The 14910-nt window shown below is 27.3% G+C and overlaps 1 protein-coding gene across 2 annotated transcripts; it reads right to left on the bottom strand.

Annotated features, from left to right (window-relative positions):
* Positions 1–8220: 8220 nt before the first annotated feature.
* Positions 8221–14468, bottom strand: Rcd1 (Reduction in Cnn dots 1). Of its 2 annotated transcripts, none has more exons than XM_075309884.1 (7): positions 13930–14468; positions 11933–12264; positions 11334–11860; positions 10975–11272; positions 10556–10899; positions 9455–10312; positions 8221–9377 (listed from the first exon to the last, which is right to left on the bottom strand). In XM_075309884.1, the coding sequence occupies exons 1-7, from the start codon at positions 14035–14037 to the stop codon at positions 8542–8544; spliced, it is 3303 nt and encodes a 1100-aa protein (XP_075165999.1). In that variant the 5' UTR covers positions 14038–14468; the 3' UTR covers positions 8221–8541. The 2 variants fall into 2 exon arrangements, with proteins under 2 accessions (XP_075165999.1, XP_075165998.1); XM_075309883.1 differs by lacking the exon at positions 13930–14468 and adding an exon at positions 12885–13698.
* Positions 14469–14910: the final 442 nt, after the last annotated feature.

Below are 14910 nucleotides of genomic sequence, written 5' to 3' on the forward strand. Positions count from 1 at the left end.
CCTAAAAATATAAAGGCAGACAAAAAACACAAAAGTTTTAGAAAAATATTACAACAAACAGTAAGGAAAACCTTAAATATTTAATGCACTGATAGTCATATTATAAAACAACAAAAAAAATAAAACACAAAACGGATAATTTACTTTTTAATAAAGCAAAATAAGATCGTATTTTTATTTCTTTTAATGTTTTCCGCAATATTGTTTCTAAAAACTAAATTAAATATAATAAAAAAATAAAAACATATACTACAAAAAAGTCCATTAATCATAAAAGCAGAAAAACATCATTATCATTAACATTAAAATTCTTTTAGGAAAATAAACAAAGCACTTAAAAATTGAAATATTCAAAAGCAAACCAAAAAAAAAAACAAAAACGAATTAAATTGAAAAATTGCAATTGTTGGAAATCTTGTCATGAATTTAGAAAGTATAGAAGAAAATGAAAAACGTATTAAAATCTTGCAAATATTTAATAAAATTCCAAAAATAATTGTGCAAGAAATGGAAAATATTCTAAAAACAAAAAACAAAACAAAATAGAAAACATTATACATACATATAACAAAATCAATATTTAATAATATTTAAACTAAATAAATATTATTAGAGAAAATATACATTTAAATATAAATTTAATAAAATCACCAAAATATTATCTATTTTCTGTTTCTTATACGTTATACATCTCCCAAATGTAGGGAAGTTTATTATTATTATTATTATATTTTTTTTTTTAATTTTTCCTTTACTTTTCTTATTTTTGTAATTAAAATTCCAAATTTAGGGATTTTTTTGTTTTAAATTTTTCCTTTACTTATAATAGCATTCATTTTTTTATTTTTGTAATTATTTGTTGAGAAACAAAATGTATTTGTAATTTCGAAATGTTTGTCATATGATTATGTTTTCGAGAAAACTAAAATAGAATATAAAGATTTTTTTTTTGGGAAATTATTTTTAATTTCGATTTAAACTTCAACGAAAATTTTCACTCATACAAATCTTATATTAAAAGAATAAAGGCCTGTTATGTGGAACACAGAAAAAAGTAACTCATACACATAAAAAAATCACGAACAAATTTCCAATTAAAGTCTTAATTGAATTTTAAAAAATATTCAATTAAAATGTTAATTGATTCAACAAATTTTTTTTATTGAAATAAAAATAAAACATAAAAAATTAAATTAATAAAAATTTAAACTTCAACGAAAAATTTCACTCATACAAATCTTATATTAAAAGAATAAAGGCCTGTTATGTGGAACACAGAAAAAAGTAACTCATACACAGAAAAAAATCACGAACAAATTTCCAATTAAAGTCTTAATTGAATTTTAAAAAATATTCAATTAAAATGTTAATTGATTCAACAAATTTTTTTATTGAAATAAAAATAAAACATAAAAAATTAAATTAAAAAAAATTTAAACTTCAACGAAAAATTTCACTCATACAAATCTTATATTAAAAGAATAAAGGCCTGTTATGTAGAACACAGAAAAAAAGTAACTCGTACACAGAAAAAAATCACAAACAAATTTCCAATTAAAGTCTTAATTGAATTTTAAAAAATATTCAATTAAAATGTTAATTGATTCAACAAATTTTTTTTATTGAAATAAAAATAAAACATAAAAAATTAAATTAAAAAAAAATTAAACTTCAACGAAAAATGTCACTCATACAAATCTTATATTAAAAGAATAAAGGCCTGTTATGTGGAACACAGAAAAAAAGTAACTCGTACACAGAAAAAAATCACGAACAAATTTCCAATTAAAGTCTTAATTGAATTTTAAAAAATATTCAATTAAAATGTTAATTGATTCAACAATTTTTTTTATTGAAATAATAATAAAACCTAGTATCAATTAATTTTTTAATGGATCAATTATTTTTTTCTTAATTGACTTTCAATTAACTTTTTAATTGATACTATTATTTCGGTGATTGAAGACATTTCAATTAAAAAATTTATTGGATCAATTAATTTCGTAATTGAAGACAATTTTTTTTTTTTGTAATTTATGACAAGTTTTAAACTTTAATTTAGTTAATCGTACTTCTACCCGGTTACTTCAAATTTCAATAATTTTATGAAAATTTGGTAATAACTATTATTTTGAACTCTTTGAAACTGGCAGTTTTACTGCGTCTACTTGAGTTCTCACAAAAATTATTCCAATTGACGTTTTAATTGAGTTTTAAAAAATATCTTAATTGATTCAACAATTTTTTTTAATTGAAACAAAAAAAAACAATCACAAAAATTAATAGTATCAAGTAATTTTTTAATAGTATCAATTAATTTTTTAATGGATCAATTATTTTTTTCTTAATTGACTTTCAATTAACTTTTTAATTGATACTATTATTTCGGTGATTGAAGACATTTCAATTAAAAAATTTATTGGATCAATTAATTTCGTAATTGAAGACAATTTGTTTTTTTTTGTGTAATTTATGACAAGTTTTAAACTTTAATTTAGTTAATCGTACTTCTACCCGGTTACTTCAAATTTCAATAATTTTATGAAAATTTGGTAATAATTATTATTTTGAACTCTTTGAAACTGGCAGTTCTACTGCGTCTACTTGAGCCCTCACAAAAATTTTTCCAATTGAAGTTTTAATTGAGTTTTAAAAAATATCTTAATTGATTCAACAATTTTTTTTAATTGAAACATAAAAACAATCACAAAAATTAATAGTATCAAGTAATTTTTTAATAGTATCAATTAATTTTTTAATTGGATCAATTATTTTTTTTAATTGACTTTCAATTAACTTTTTAATTGATGCTATTATTTCGGCGATTAAAGACATTTCATTTAAAAAATTAATTGGATCAATTAATTTCGTAAATGAAGGCAAACAATTTTTTGGTGTGTAATTTATGACAAGTTTTAAACTTTAATTTAGTTAATCGTACTTCTACTCGGTTACTTCAAATTTCAATAATTTTATGAAATTTTGGCAATAATTATTATTTTGAACTCTTTGAACTGCCAATTCATGCGTCTACTTGAGTATTTGGTATGATATGACCCCACAAGGAAATCCTAATTAACATTTTAGTTAATTTTTTTGTTAATTAAATTGACCATCACATTTTTATACACAGAAAAAATTTCACGAAAATTTTTCCAATCGAAGTCTTAATTGAGTTTTAAAAAATATTCAATTAAAAATTTAATTGACTCAACATTTTTTTTAATTGAAACAAAAAACAAACACAAAAAATAATAGTATCAATTAATTTTCAATTAATTTTTTAATTGGATCAATTAATTTTTTAATTGATACTATCTTTTTTGTGATTGAACAATTAATCGGAACAATGAATTTCGTGATTGAATCAGAAAAAAAAAATTTTTGTGTACACACAGAAAAAAATTTCACGACAAATTTGCCAATTGAAGTTTTAATTGAGTTTTAAAAAATATCTTAATTGATTCAACAATGTTTTTAAATTGAAACAAAAAAACAATCACAAAAATTAATAGTATCAATTAATTTTTTTTAATTGGATCAATTAATTTGTTTAATTGACTTTTAATTAATTTTTAATTGATACTATCATCTCTGTGATTGAAGACATTTCAATTCAAAAAATAATTGGATCAATTAATTTCGTGAGTGAATCAGAAAAAAAATTTTTGTTTGCACAGAAAAAAATTCCATGAACATTTTCCAATTAAAGTTTTAATTGAGTTTTAAAAAATATTCAATTAAAAATTTAAATGATTCAACAAATTTTTTAATTAAAACAAAAATCAAGCACAAAAATTAATAGTATCAATTAATTTTTTAGTTGACTTTCAATTAATTTTTAATTGATACTATCATTTCTGTTGAAGACATTTCAATTCAAAAATTAATTGGATCAATTAATTTCGTGATTGAATCAGAATTTTTTTTCTTTGGCTCGGAATACTAAAATCTTTAAGGGGAGGTCAAAATCTTTGGATCCAATAAAGTTTTGTTTTTTGTGTGTGTGTTTTTTTGTTTTTGTTTGAGTGTAGTCAAAAATAACTGTTTAAATTTCAACTTTTTTCGAATTTGATTTTAAAAAAATATAATTTAAGGCAAGATAGCTTTAACTTCTTTATATACAACTTAAATGTTCTTGAAAACATGATCATGTCGCACATTTCAAAAAAATAGTATGTTATAACAATTTTTAAAGGCATTAATGCTGGACTTTTAATTTTTTCTTCCAAATGCTTTACAATAGAAACGAATTCTTCGATGTTTAATTTTATTTAGTTTTATTTTAGATTTAAATAAATTCCTGATGGAAAGAAAAAATATGCTTAGCATTTATTTTAATCAGAAATAATTTTACAAAGTTTTCTAATTTTAATAATATTTTTAATTGTCGTAATATTTCTCATTTAAGCTAAACACTTGCATTTCTTTTTTTGTAAATTTTCTGTTTTTATTACATTTTTAAGTTAACGTCAGCAAATGGATGCATAAAAGTATTTGTTTTGTCAAACAATTGTTTCTATTTTTAATTATTTTCTAAGTTTTAATTTTACCATAATTGGAGTATTACCTCCATTTAATGCTTTTCGCGCGTATGTGTGTGTTAATTGTGTGTAAAATTATTATATTAAATATTAGATTTAAATTTTGAATGTCGTCAAATACCAGCATAAAAACAAAACACCCCCGAAAAAAATATGTATAATTTTACTTTTTTAATTTTAAGCCAATAATTAGTACAGCAATGAAAGGTTTTATTTGCATACATATATGCCCGCACGAAATCATAAATAAGCAAATAAAAAAAAATTAAAATATATAATTAAAAGAATACATGAAAACGCAGAGAAGTAAAAAACAATATTAAGTCAGTTATAATGCATTAATTGTAACCATATGCATATTATTATTAATGAAATAAATATTAATAAAAATTATTGAAAAAAAAATTATTATTTTTTAAATGTAATATATTTCCAGCTAAGTATGATGGGGCAATTTGTTAGTCACAATAACTAAAATAGCACTGCTGAAAAAGGTTAAGGCGTAAGTAACTAATATACGTATTTCAATGTCTATTGCTACACACAAAAAAATGTTAGTAAATACAAAAGAAAATTTAGACAAAATTGTATTTCTATAGAAAATTTTGACAAAATTTTATTTCTATAGAAAATTTTGTCAAAATTGTATTTTTATAGAAAATTTTGTCAAAATTTTATTTTTATAGAAAATGTTGTCAAAATTTTATTATTATAGAAAATTTTGTCCACAATTTTATTTCTATAGAAAATTTTCTCTAAATTTTATTTCTATAGAAAATTTTGTTAAAATGTTATTTCTATAGAAAATTTTGTCAAAATTTTATTTCTATAGAAAATTTTGTCAAAATTTTATTTTTATAGATAATGTTGTCAAAATTTTATTATTATAGAAAATTTTATTTCTATAGAAAATTTTTTCAAAATTTTATTTCTATAGAAAATTTTATCGAAATTTTATTTCTATAGAAAATTTTGTCACAATTTTATTTCTATTGAAAATTTTGTCAAAATTTTGTTCCTAAAGAAAATTTTGTCCAAAATTTTTTTCTATTAAAAATCTTGTCAAAATTTTATTTCTATAGAAAATTTTGTCAAAATTTTATTTCTATAGAAAATTTTGTCAAAATTTTATTTCTATAGAAAATTTTGTCAAAATTTTTTTCCTAATGAAAATTTTGTCAAAATGTTATTTCTATAGAAAATTTTGTAAAAATTTTATTTCTGTAGAAAATTTTGTCAAAATTTTATTTCTATAGAAAATGTGAAAAATTTTTTTTCTATAGAATTTTTTTTTCAAAATTTTATTTCTATAGAAAATTTTCTCGAAATTTTATTTCTATAGAAAATGTTGTCAAAATTTTATTTCTACAGAAAATTTTGTCAAAATTTTATTTCTATAGAAAATTTTGTCAAAATTTTATTTCTATAGAAAATTTTGTCAAAATTTTATTTCTATAGAAAATTTTGTCAAAATTTTATTTCTATAGAAAATGTAAAAAATTTTTTTTTTTCTATAGAAATTTTTTTCAAAATTTTATTTCTATAGAAAATTTTCTCGAAATTTTATTTCTATAGAAAATGTTGTCAAAATTTTATTTCTATACAAAATTTTATTTCTATAGAAAATTTTGTCAAAATTTTATTTCTATAGAAAATGTTGCCATAATTTTATTTTTGTAGACAATTTTCTCAAAATTTTATTTCTATAGAAAATTTTCTCACAATTTTATTTCCATCGAAAATTTTCTCAAAATTTTATTTCTATAGAAAATGTGAAATTTTTTTTTTTCTATAGAAATTTTTTTCAAAATTTTATTTCTATAGAAAATTTTCTCGAAATTTTATTTCTATAGAAAATGTTGTCAAAATTTTATTTCTATACAAAATTTTGTCAAAATTTTATTTCTATAGAAAATTTTGTCAAAATTTTATTTCTATAGAAAATGTTGCCATAATTTTATTTTTGTAGACAATTTTCTCAAAATTTTATTTCTATAGAAAATTTTCTCAAAATTTTATTTCCATAGAAAATGTTGCCATAATTTTATTTTTGTAGACAATTTTCTCAAAATTTTATTTCTATAGAAAATTTTCTCAAAATTTTATTTCCATAGAAAATTTTCTCAAAAATTTATGTCTACAGAAAATTTTGTCAAAATTTTATTTCTATAGAAAATTTTGCCAAAATTTTATTATTATAGAAACTTTTGTCAAAATTTTATTATTATAGAAAATTTTTCAAAATTTTATTATTATAGAAAATTTTGTCAAAATTTTATTTCTATTGAAAACTTTGTCAAAATTTTATTTCTATAGAAAATCTTGTCAAAATTTTATTTATATAGAAATTTTTCTCAAAATCTTATTTCTATAGAAAATTCTGTCAAAATTTTATTTCTATAGACAATCTTGTTAAAATTTTATTTCTATAGACAATTTTCTCAAAATTTTATTTCTATAGAAAATTTTCTCAAAATTTTATTTCCATAGAAAATTTTCTCAAAAATTTATGTCTATAGAAAATTTTGTCAAAATTTTATTTCTATAGAAAATTTTCTCGAAATTTTATTTCTATAGAAAATTTTTCAAAATTTTATTTCTATAGAAAATTTTGCCAAAATTTTATTTCTATTGAAAATTTTGTCAAAATTTTATTGAGATCGATTTTGTTATTTACTAGATTTCTTTATTGTTCGATATTGTGCAATATCCTCTCATCGGTAACGGATCTACAATAAGAATTATGGATATTTTTAGTTAGAAAATATAAATTATTTTTTATCACACACAGATTTTATCAAATTTCAATTGTCCTAATTTATATTGAAAATCTATTATCAGGTATCAGGCGAACAGGAAATACAATAGGTACCACAAACTTTCACAGAACACTTACGTATAAGTAACATTTAAGTGGAAAAACAACAACAACCCATAGTTCTTAAAAATAGAGTATATAGTATCACTATATCACTATGCTCTTCTGCTACTAGTATTGCACTGATCTCTCTCTCTCTCTCTCTCTCTCTCTCTCTCTCTCTCTCTCTCTCTCTCTTGTGTTCTCTGTTATGATATGTCTGTATATGTGAGCAATGTTTTCTGTATCTGATTTGTAGATGATTATATTCTATGTTGGTACATTACTATTGCTGCTGTAATTTCTGTTCTCCTAATACCTGATGATATATATTTCATAGAAAAAACTGTAATCATTTTGAAAGATTTTTTCAATAGATTTTCAATATAAACTACCTTAATTGAAATTTAATTACCCGATGAGGCAATACAAGCAATTGCGAAATATTGAACAATAAAGAAATCTAATACATAACAAAAAAAGATCTTAAGCTTGAATAAAAAACCAAGGAGCAGATATCAAGGAATATGGTGCAGGATACCGTCACATATGAACATTTTTGAGATCATAATCAGATCCATTTCCATAAAAATTAGATGTAATCCGACATAGCCAGTTTTTGAATCTGGTCAGATAGGTCATATCAAATTAGATCCTCCAATTTTTACACGGAATGTGTCTAATTTTTGAAATCCAATTGTATTCAGATATGAGCCCTAAAATTCTGCTCGGGCTATATATTTTCTATCAAATTCAGTAAATAACCTTTTTCATCAAACCTGTAAAACAATCCCATAAATTAAATAAAAATTCGAAGAATTGTACTCAAAAATAGGGTTCTTTTTATTTCATCATATCTGTTTTTTTCCATTTCTACAAACTAAGTTAAATGAAAAGTTACAGTGGATCTGAAACTTAACTTAAATGTATGGACATTTGATATTGGCATATACATAATTATCAAATGTTAGATCTTGGAAACTACATTTTAAAAAACAAAATGTCCCATATGAATTTCATTTCATAATTTGAATTGATCTTTTGCAAAGAAAATATTATTAGGTTAAAATTGACCAACATGAAAAAATTATATTTTTGCCATGGTTATACAAGCTTAAATCTACGATTATCTCTTTTGTTTTAGTCACTTTTAGTAGTTGCTGTGGATGTTGAGGAAGTGGGGGCTATAGATGTGGTTGAGCGATTGAGCGGATTTAAAGTTATAATTTTCGGTGAAGTTTGTATGGTAGCTGTGGGTGAGGAATCACTGGCATTCACTGCATCTGAGGTTGGTGATGTTGTGACAGCAACATTTCCAGTTCCTATCGCCGCAGTAGAAGACTTAGTAGCCGGCACTAAGTTAACCAATTTGCGTACGGTGAGATTTCGATTCAATAAATGGCTTGTCAAATGTGTGGGCAATTGTTTGAGGCCACCTGGTTTGACAACAATATTGCGAATTTGTGGTTTGTCCGTTGATATAAGTGTGGCATTTGGATTGTTGATAATTTGAATTTGGGGCAAATTCTTTGTCTGCACATTGAGTATACCCGCCGGTGATCGTGTTGGTGTAGATGATGGCGAGCTTGATGAAGATGAAGTTGAACTCAGTGATTGTATATTGATTTTCTTTACAGATGTAGTCTGTGGCGATGATGTCGAACTAGTGGTGATTGCCCTTGGAACAATGGTAGCTCCTGTAGGTGCCTTTGAGTTGGTCACCACAACTTTGGTATATTTTGGCATCTGCTGTGTTATATTAGTTCGAGATATGATACTGGGACAGGGTTTCATTGAATTGCGATTGATGAAAACAACCTTATTGGGTTTATTACCAAAGGCTTGTGATTGAACAATAGTACCGGGTTTATTTATAACATATGACCCACTACTTGCACCACTGGTAATTGTGGATGGGGAATTTGCTTCCTTAATGATTTTCTGGCTTATAATTAATTGTCCCACGCCTGATGAACCTACAACGGAAAAGAGTGTGGAAAATTTTTAAATTAAATGTAAATATATAGTGGGTCTAAATATTGCAAAAACTTACCTGGTTTGTTTGTCGATGAAGTGCTGGCCACATTAGTCGTCTTATTTGCATCCATTCCTTCGGAAATGTTACCCTCACTATCGGCAAATATTATAGGCATATCAATAATGTTGGACAGATCCAAATTGCCAGATGATGATGCAGGTTTTGTACCTGACGATGTGGAGGCAATGGGATGTAGAGTTTTTGCTGTAGCCGACAATTGCAGTGTAGTATTGCCTGTGGCATTTTTAATCACCGTATATTTCGGCTGATTACTACCCACAGCAGTGGCAAATTGTGTAGTCTGACCATTTGGTGTCTTAAGCGTGAAGATATGTTGACCACTTGTGCTATTGGGACTCGTTGTAACAATACTTCCAATTCTAGGCCTACCCAACATATCGCTTTGATTTTGACCTATTATTGAACCTGGTTTGATGGTATAAATTTTTGACTGGGATTGCAATGTGGTTGGCTTCAATTGTACAAACTGATTGGAAGGAATCATTTTGATTTTTGTTCCAACTCCTGACGATGAACCACCAATAATCAATTGCTTTTGCGGAGCACTCATTAGGGTGGTCTTCATTGGTGTTGTCTTGCCAGATTGGGCCACCAATTCAAAGTTAGATATGATTTTTTGAGAACCCGAGTCATTGCTGGTATTGCTAGTGTTCAAACTTGAATCAGGATCATTGACATCGGACATGATGGATTGCATAGCCAAACTTAGCTCATCGTTAGCTTTTGTTCCCGTTATCTTGGTCTTTCCTTGAACTTTGCCAATGATAACTGGTGTTGATGTATGAATTTGTGAAAGCTTTCCAGTGGGAGTTCCAACGGCATTTGGCAATGGTCGTGTGCGTGGTCTTCCAACTTTAAAAATTAAAATAATAGATAAAACTTCTTGTATTGAATATCCTTAAAATTTTTGAGTAATAATTAATATAACAGAAAAATATGTTACCCTTTCTTTTGACTTGAAAAGGATCTTGAATTTTGGGTTTCTTGAATTGTTTTGATTCTTGCTTAGATTTCTTATGTTCTTGTAAAAACAACACACGTTCATTAATTTAAAGTTAAATCCTTTAGTTAACGGATTCATTACTTCCAACTTACCGAAATGTTTTGTTTTTGCTGGTGTCCCATCTGCATCTGAGGCATCTTGTTTACGTTTACGCTGTGGTCCTGGAGTAGCCTTTTCACCAGTTGAGAATTTACTTATTTTATTGTAAATATTGCTATTTATTGCCGTAGGTATACGTGGACCAGGAGGATTGGTCAGTACCCTTTTAAGAAAGTCATAAACTTCATCAACCACCATGGTATCCACCATTGATTGGGTTACGTTCTCAACCTTTCGTCTTGATTTAGGTACTCTCAAGACATCATCGGCACTGCCAACAACGACCAAAGATGATTCTGATTGCATTTTTTCTCGTAAACATTCGATTTCCTCAGGACTGAAAGAAAACAATTTGAATTCATTTTTAATATTTCGACAATAATAGTCAAAAAGTACAAAAATTTCTTCTTACCTTGATCTTGCAGAATTTTGACCAATAACAAAAAGTATCGGTATTTTAATATCCAAAATTCGATCATCGGGTGTTCCACGAATTCCATTGTATGTATTGTAGGCAAAACCCATGCACACAACACATGTAACATTCTCAGACATGGCTACTTGTAGAGCTAATGAAGCTCCTGCATTGAAACCAATTAGAATAATGCTACGTTGAGAATTCTCATTGCGTAATTCATGAATTTTAACACGAGTCAAAGAAACAATTTGTTCGGCAACTTGTTCCAAGGGTTGACGTGAAATATGGCCACCTAAAATTATAATAAGAAAATTGGCATCAAGCATGTCTTTCGCTTAATTACCTAAACTTACTTGTCATGGGTAATGTAACCTGGACTATTTGTGTTATTGTGGCCAAATGTTGATACCATTTCTGCAAACGATTAGGTACCGGTCCCCCAGTAGGCATTGAGGGTAAGGCTACAATAACAGCATTTTGTGGTAATTTTCGAGATTTAGTGGCAATTTGAGGTTCCCATTTCCTCTTTAATACCGGTGCTAAAAGCTCTTGACTGATATTTAATGGCCTCCCGAATAGCATTTTATCCATAAGTGTGGGTAATTTCGATTTTAATGTTTGCAAAATATCCAAATAGGAAGCCATATAGGTTGCAGGCAAGCAATCCATAAGTAATCCATGCAGCCATTGTGTTAAACGAGATTCCCAGGCCACAGAAGCCAAGGCTTTACGCATGCGTGAAGCAGATTTATCAACAACCACTCGTCGCTGCATTGCTTCGTTGGGACGTCCACAATTAGCCAATCTACCTAGCTGATCATTGTCCAGAATACGAACCACCTTGGCAAACAAATTCTTTTGCATGTTAGACCATCCGATCCTAAAGAAATATTTGTAAATTATTTATGTAGGTGGCATTTCATTTTCTTCTTCTTTTATAATAAAAACTTACTGGTTAATTTTCATTTCCCAATCTTCGTCATCGGCATTGTTATTTTTTACATATTTCGCTATACGAGCACATTCATTCATGGCCTCCTTGGCTACAATTTCATTGTAAGAGGGTATAGGGGCTTGATTGATATCATTTAGATCTTGTTCATCTAGTGGATGGGTATGACAGGAAGGACATTGTGGCGGTCGGCGTACCAATATATTTCGAGCTGGTTGTAAACCATTGGTTATATTATCAAATGCCAATGGTTTTGTATGGGTGGTATCGCGTTGATAGCTATGCTCCATTTTTCCACTTTCGGTCGAAGTCTCCGCTGTCGCTGTAGTGCTCTAGAAAATGTAAATTGTGAAATTAGTTGCAAAATTTTAAGAGGGCTTCTAAATGTTCTACATAAAATTCAAATGCTACTCTATCTCTTTACATGGAATATTAGATCGAATTCGAAAATGTATGAAAATGTCATGGCCTACTTAAAAAATGCTATATACACAAAGTATATTTGAATAGGTTCAACAGGATTCCAAATATCCAAAAAAAATGCGGACGGTACAAAGGCCGTTTCCGTATAGCGCGAATGTGCTTTAATGCAGTGCACCGTGGAACCTCTCAGAAGTGAATACCCACAGCTGCTTAATTTTGTTCATATTTTGGAGGGTTCTACTTATGAGAGGTTTATTTATTTTTTTTGATTGATTATGGCAATGTCTTCGACATTAAAAGGCCAGGTTGTAGACCCCGATCGATGTAGACTCCAAACTACACCGGAAATAGAAAAAAAAACAGTTTCGTTGAGCCAAAAAAGAAAGCCCCGATTTTAATTTTATAATATATCAAACTTCACACGAGAATTGTGTTCAAGTTTAGGAGATTTTACGGTACTATAGCTTTGGGCATAATACGTAGTCAGTGAGTATCTATCTACATTGCCTTAAAAAACTAGAAACTTTACACTATGATATGTTGTCCCAGTAGTCACGACTATCTCCGACGATGAAGCTGGTGAAGTAGTAGATGTGGTATCAACAACCGTTTTGGTGGCCACAATAGTTAAATGTGGTCTTTTAGCAGCAACAATAGCCATATTATTATAATCCAAACCCTCTCCTTGCACTGATGATGAACCAGACACTGCCGTCGACGTTCTAATCGTAGATGATGCTGTTTTTCGTAAGGGGTTTATTATATTTTTTAAATCTTTCAGAGCTACCTCGCCAAGCTCTTTAGCCTTTACTAGTACGGGAGATGTAGTGCCTAAGGACGAACTACTTTCACTGGTTTCGGTTGTTATCCGCTTTGCGGTTAGAGTTGTATATAAATGTGGCTGCTGTTTTCTATGTTGTTGTTGTTGTTGCTTGTGTTGTAATTGTGGTTTGTCTATGGGTGTCAGGAAAGTGTTTTTAGTTATGGCTATCTTTGGCGGTGTGATGGACTTTAAAATCTCTAATTTTTTCTCAATACTGTCTAAGGTGGACTGCATTTTTTGTATGTCATATCACAGTAGTAATATTCAAAGTTATGTACAATGCTTTATTTATACAATTCACGGGAGCTGCCAGCAGGATCTAGTTGAAAATTTTCTAATAGAAGAGACTAAGGTGGTGGAGTAGAATATTACTCCTGCAGTCTTGTCTTTATAAAAGCCTATGCCAAAGACTATACACAATTTCCAAAATTGCTTGATTTATTTCGTAATTTTAATATAAATTCTTGCAAAATTTGTTATTTTCCAATTATGTACTGCAACTATTTTCACTCAACATTTCTGTTTCTCTTTGGGAAAAGAAGCGTCATAGACTGGTGTTGCCAGATTGTGTAGAAATTATGTAAATACAACTTTGCATTACTTAGCTCATGAAAAATACTCTCTTTCCTATTCTCTCTCCACCGAATAAACAAACATATGTCAAACGGCGTGCTACATTCATTTATATTTTTCCCCCTTCAATGCATTTATTCTTTTCTTATTCTAATTTAAAATAAATTCATTAACTTACACCTCCATCGTCGTCTTCTTCCTCAACCTCCTCGTTAACTATATTTGTGCGAATGGGTTCGCATTCTTTTTTTTGTACAAATTCTTCAAACAATTTTATAAAGGACATCTTCCAACAGGTATCTCAAATAGTGTACAGTCCAACAACGATGTTCTATTTTTAATATATACGGGTAACTTGTACAGATTTTCTTAAGAAAAAATTATAAACGTTTTATAATTTAACAACTGAATTAATGATAAGAACACAAAAACTCGAATACTGTCAGAACGTAGTCGCTATTGGTTTTCTCGAAATCGTTGTCGACCGCCGATAAATGACGTAGTAATGGTCTGTGCTTTAAATTACAATTCACCACTTTATTTATAATATTAAAGTAATTTTCAATAAATTTTACTATTTGCGCCTTACTCAGCGCATTCAACTGTTGCACTATATTTTGTATAATTTGTTTAATAACACATCTAAAATATAATTTCTACGATTTTCACTTCCCACAAATATAAAACACGATTTTCTGACATGACTCTCTCGAATGCTTCTGTTGTGAAATGATTATCTTTGACATATGTAACAAAAGGGCAGCGTTGTATTTTTTAGTATAGCTATATTTGAAGGAGCGTTTATACTACGCAACTATGGTACCATAGACATGTTTCTTTCATGGGTATTAAGTTCGAGTTTAGCCGCTAAAAACGTCATTTTTTCACGATTACTTTTCTTTAATAACCCATTTTAAGGAATACAAACTTTGTGAAAATTTTATTATAACTTGATGGGGAAAAGCCCAAATGAATTTTCACAAAGTTTGTATTCCTTAAAATGGATTATTAAAGAAAAGTAATCGTGAAAAAAAGACGTTTTTAGCGGCTAAACTCGAACTTAATACCCACCTTAAAGGTAAGTACCATGTTCGAATTTTCAAGCTGAAAATAAGTTTGTTTTCATGGTTACTTTTCAAATCAAATAATTAAGAAATAT

Source organism: Haematobia irritans, chromosome 5, assembly GCF_050003625.1.
Source record: "Haematobia irritans isolate KBUSLIRL chromosome 5, ASM5000362v1, whole genome shotgun sequence".
Classification (NCBI taxonomy): domain Eukaryota; kingdom Metazoa; phylum Arthropoda; class Insecta; order Diptera; family Muscidae; genus Haematobia; species Haematobia irritans.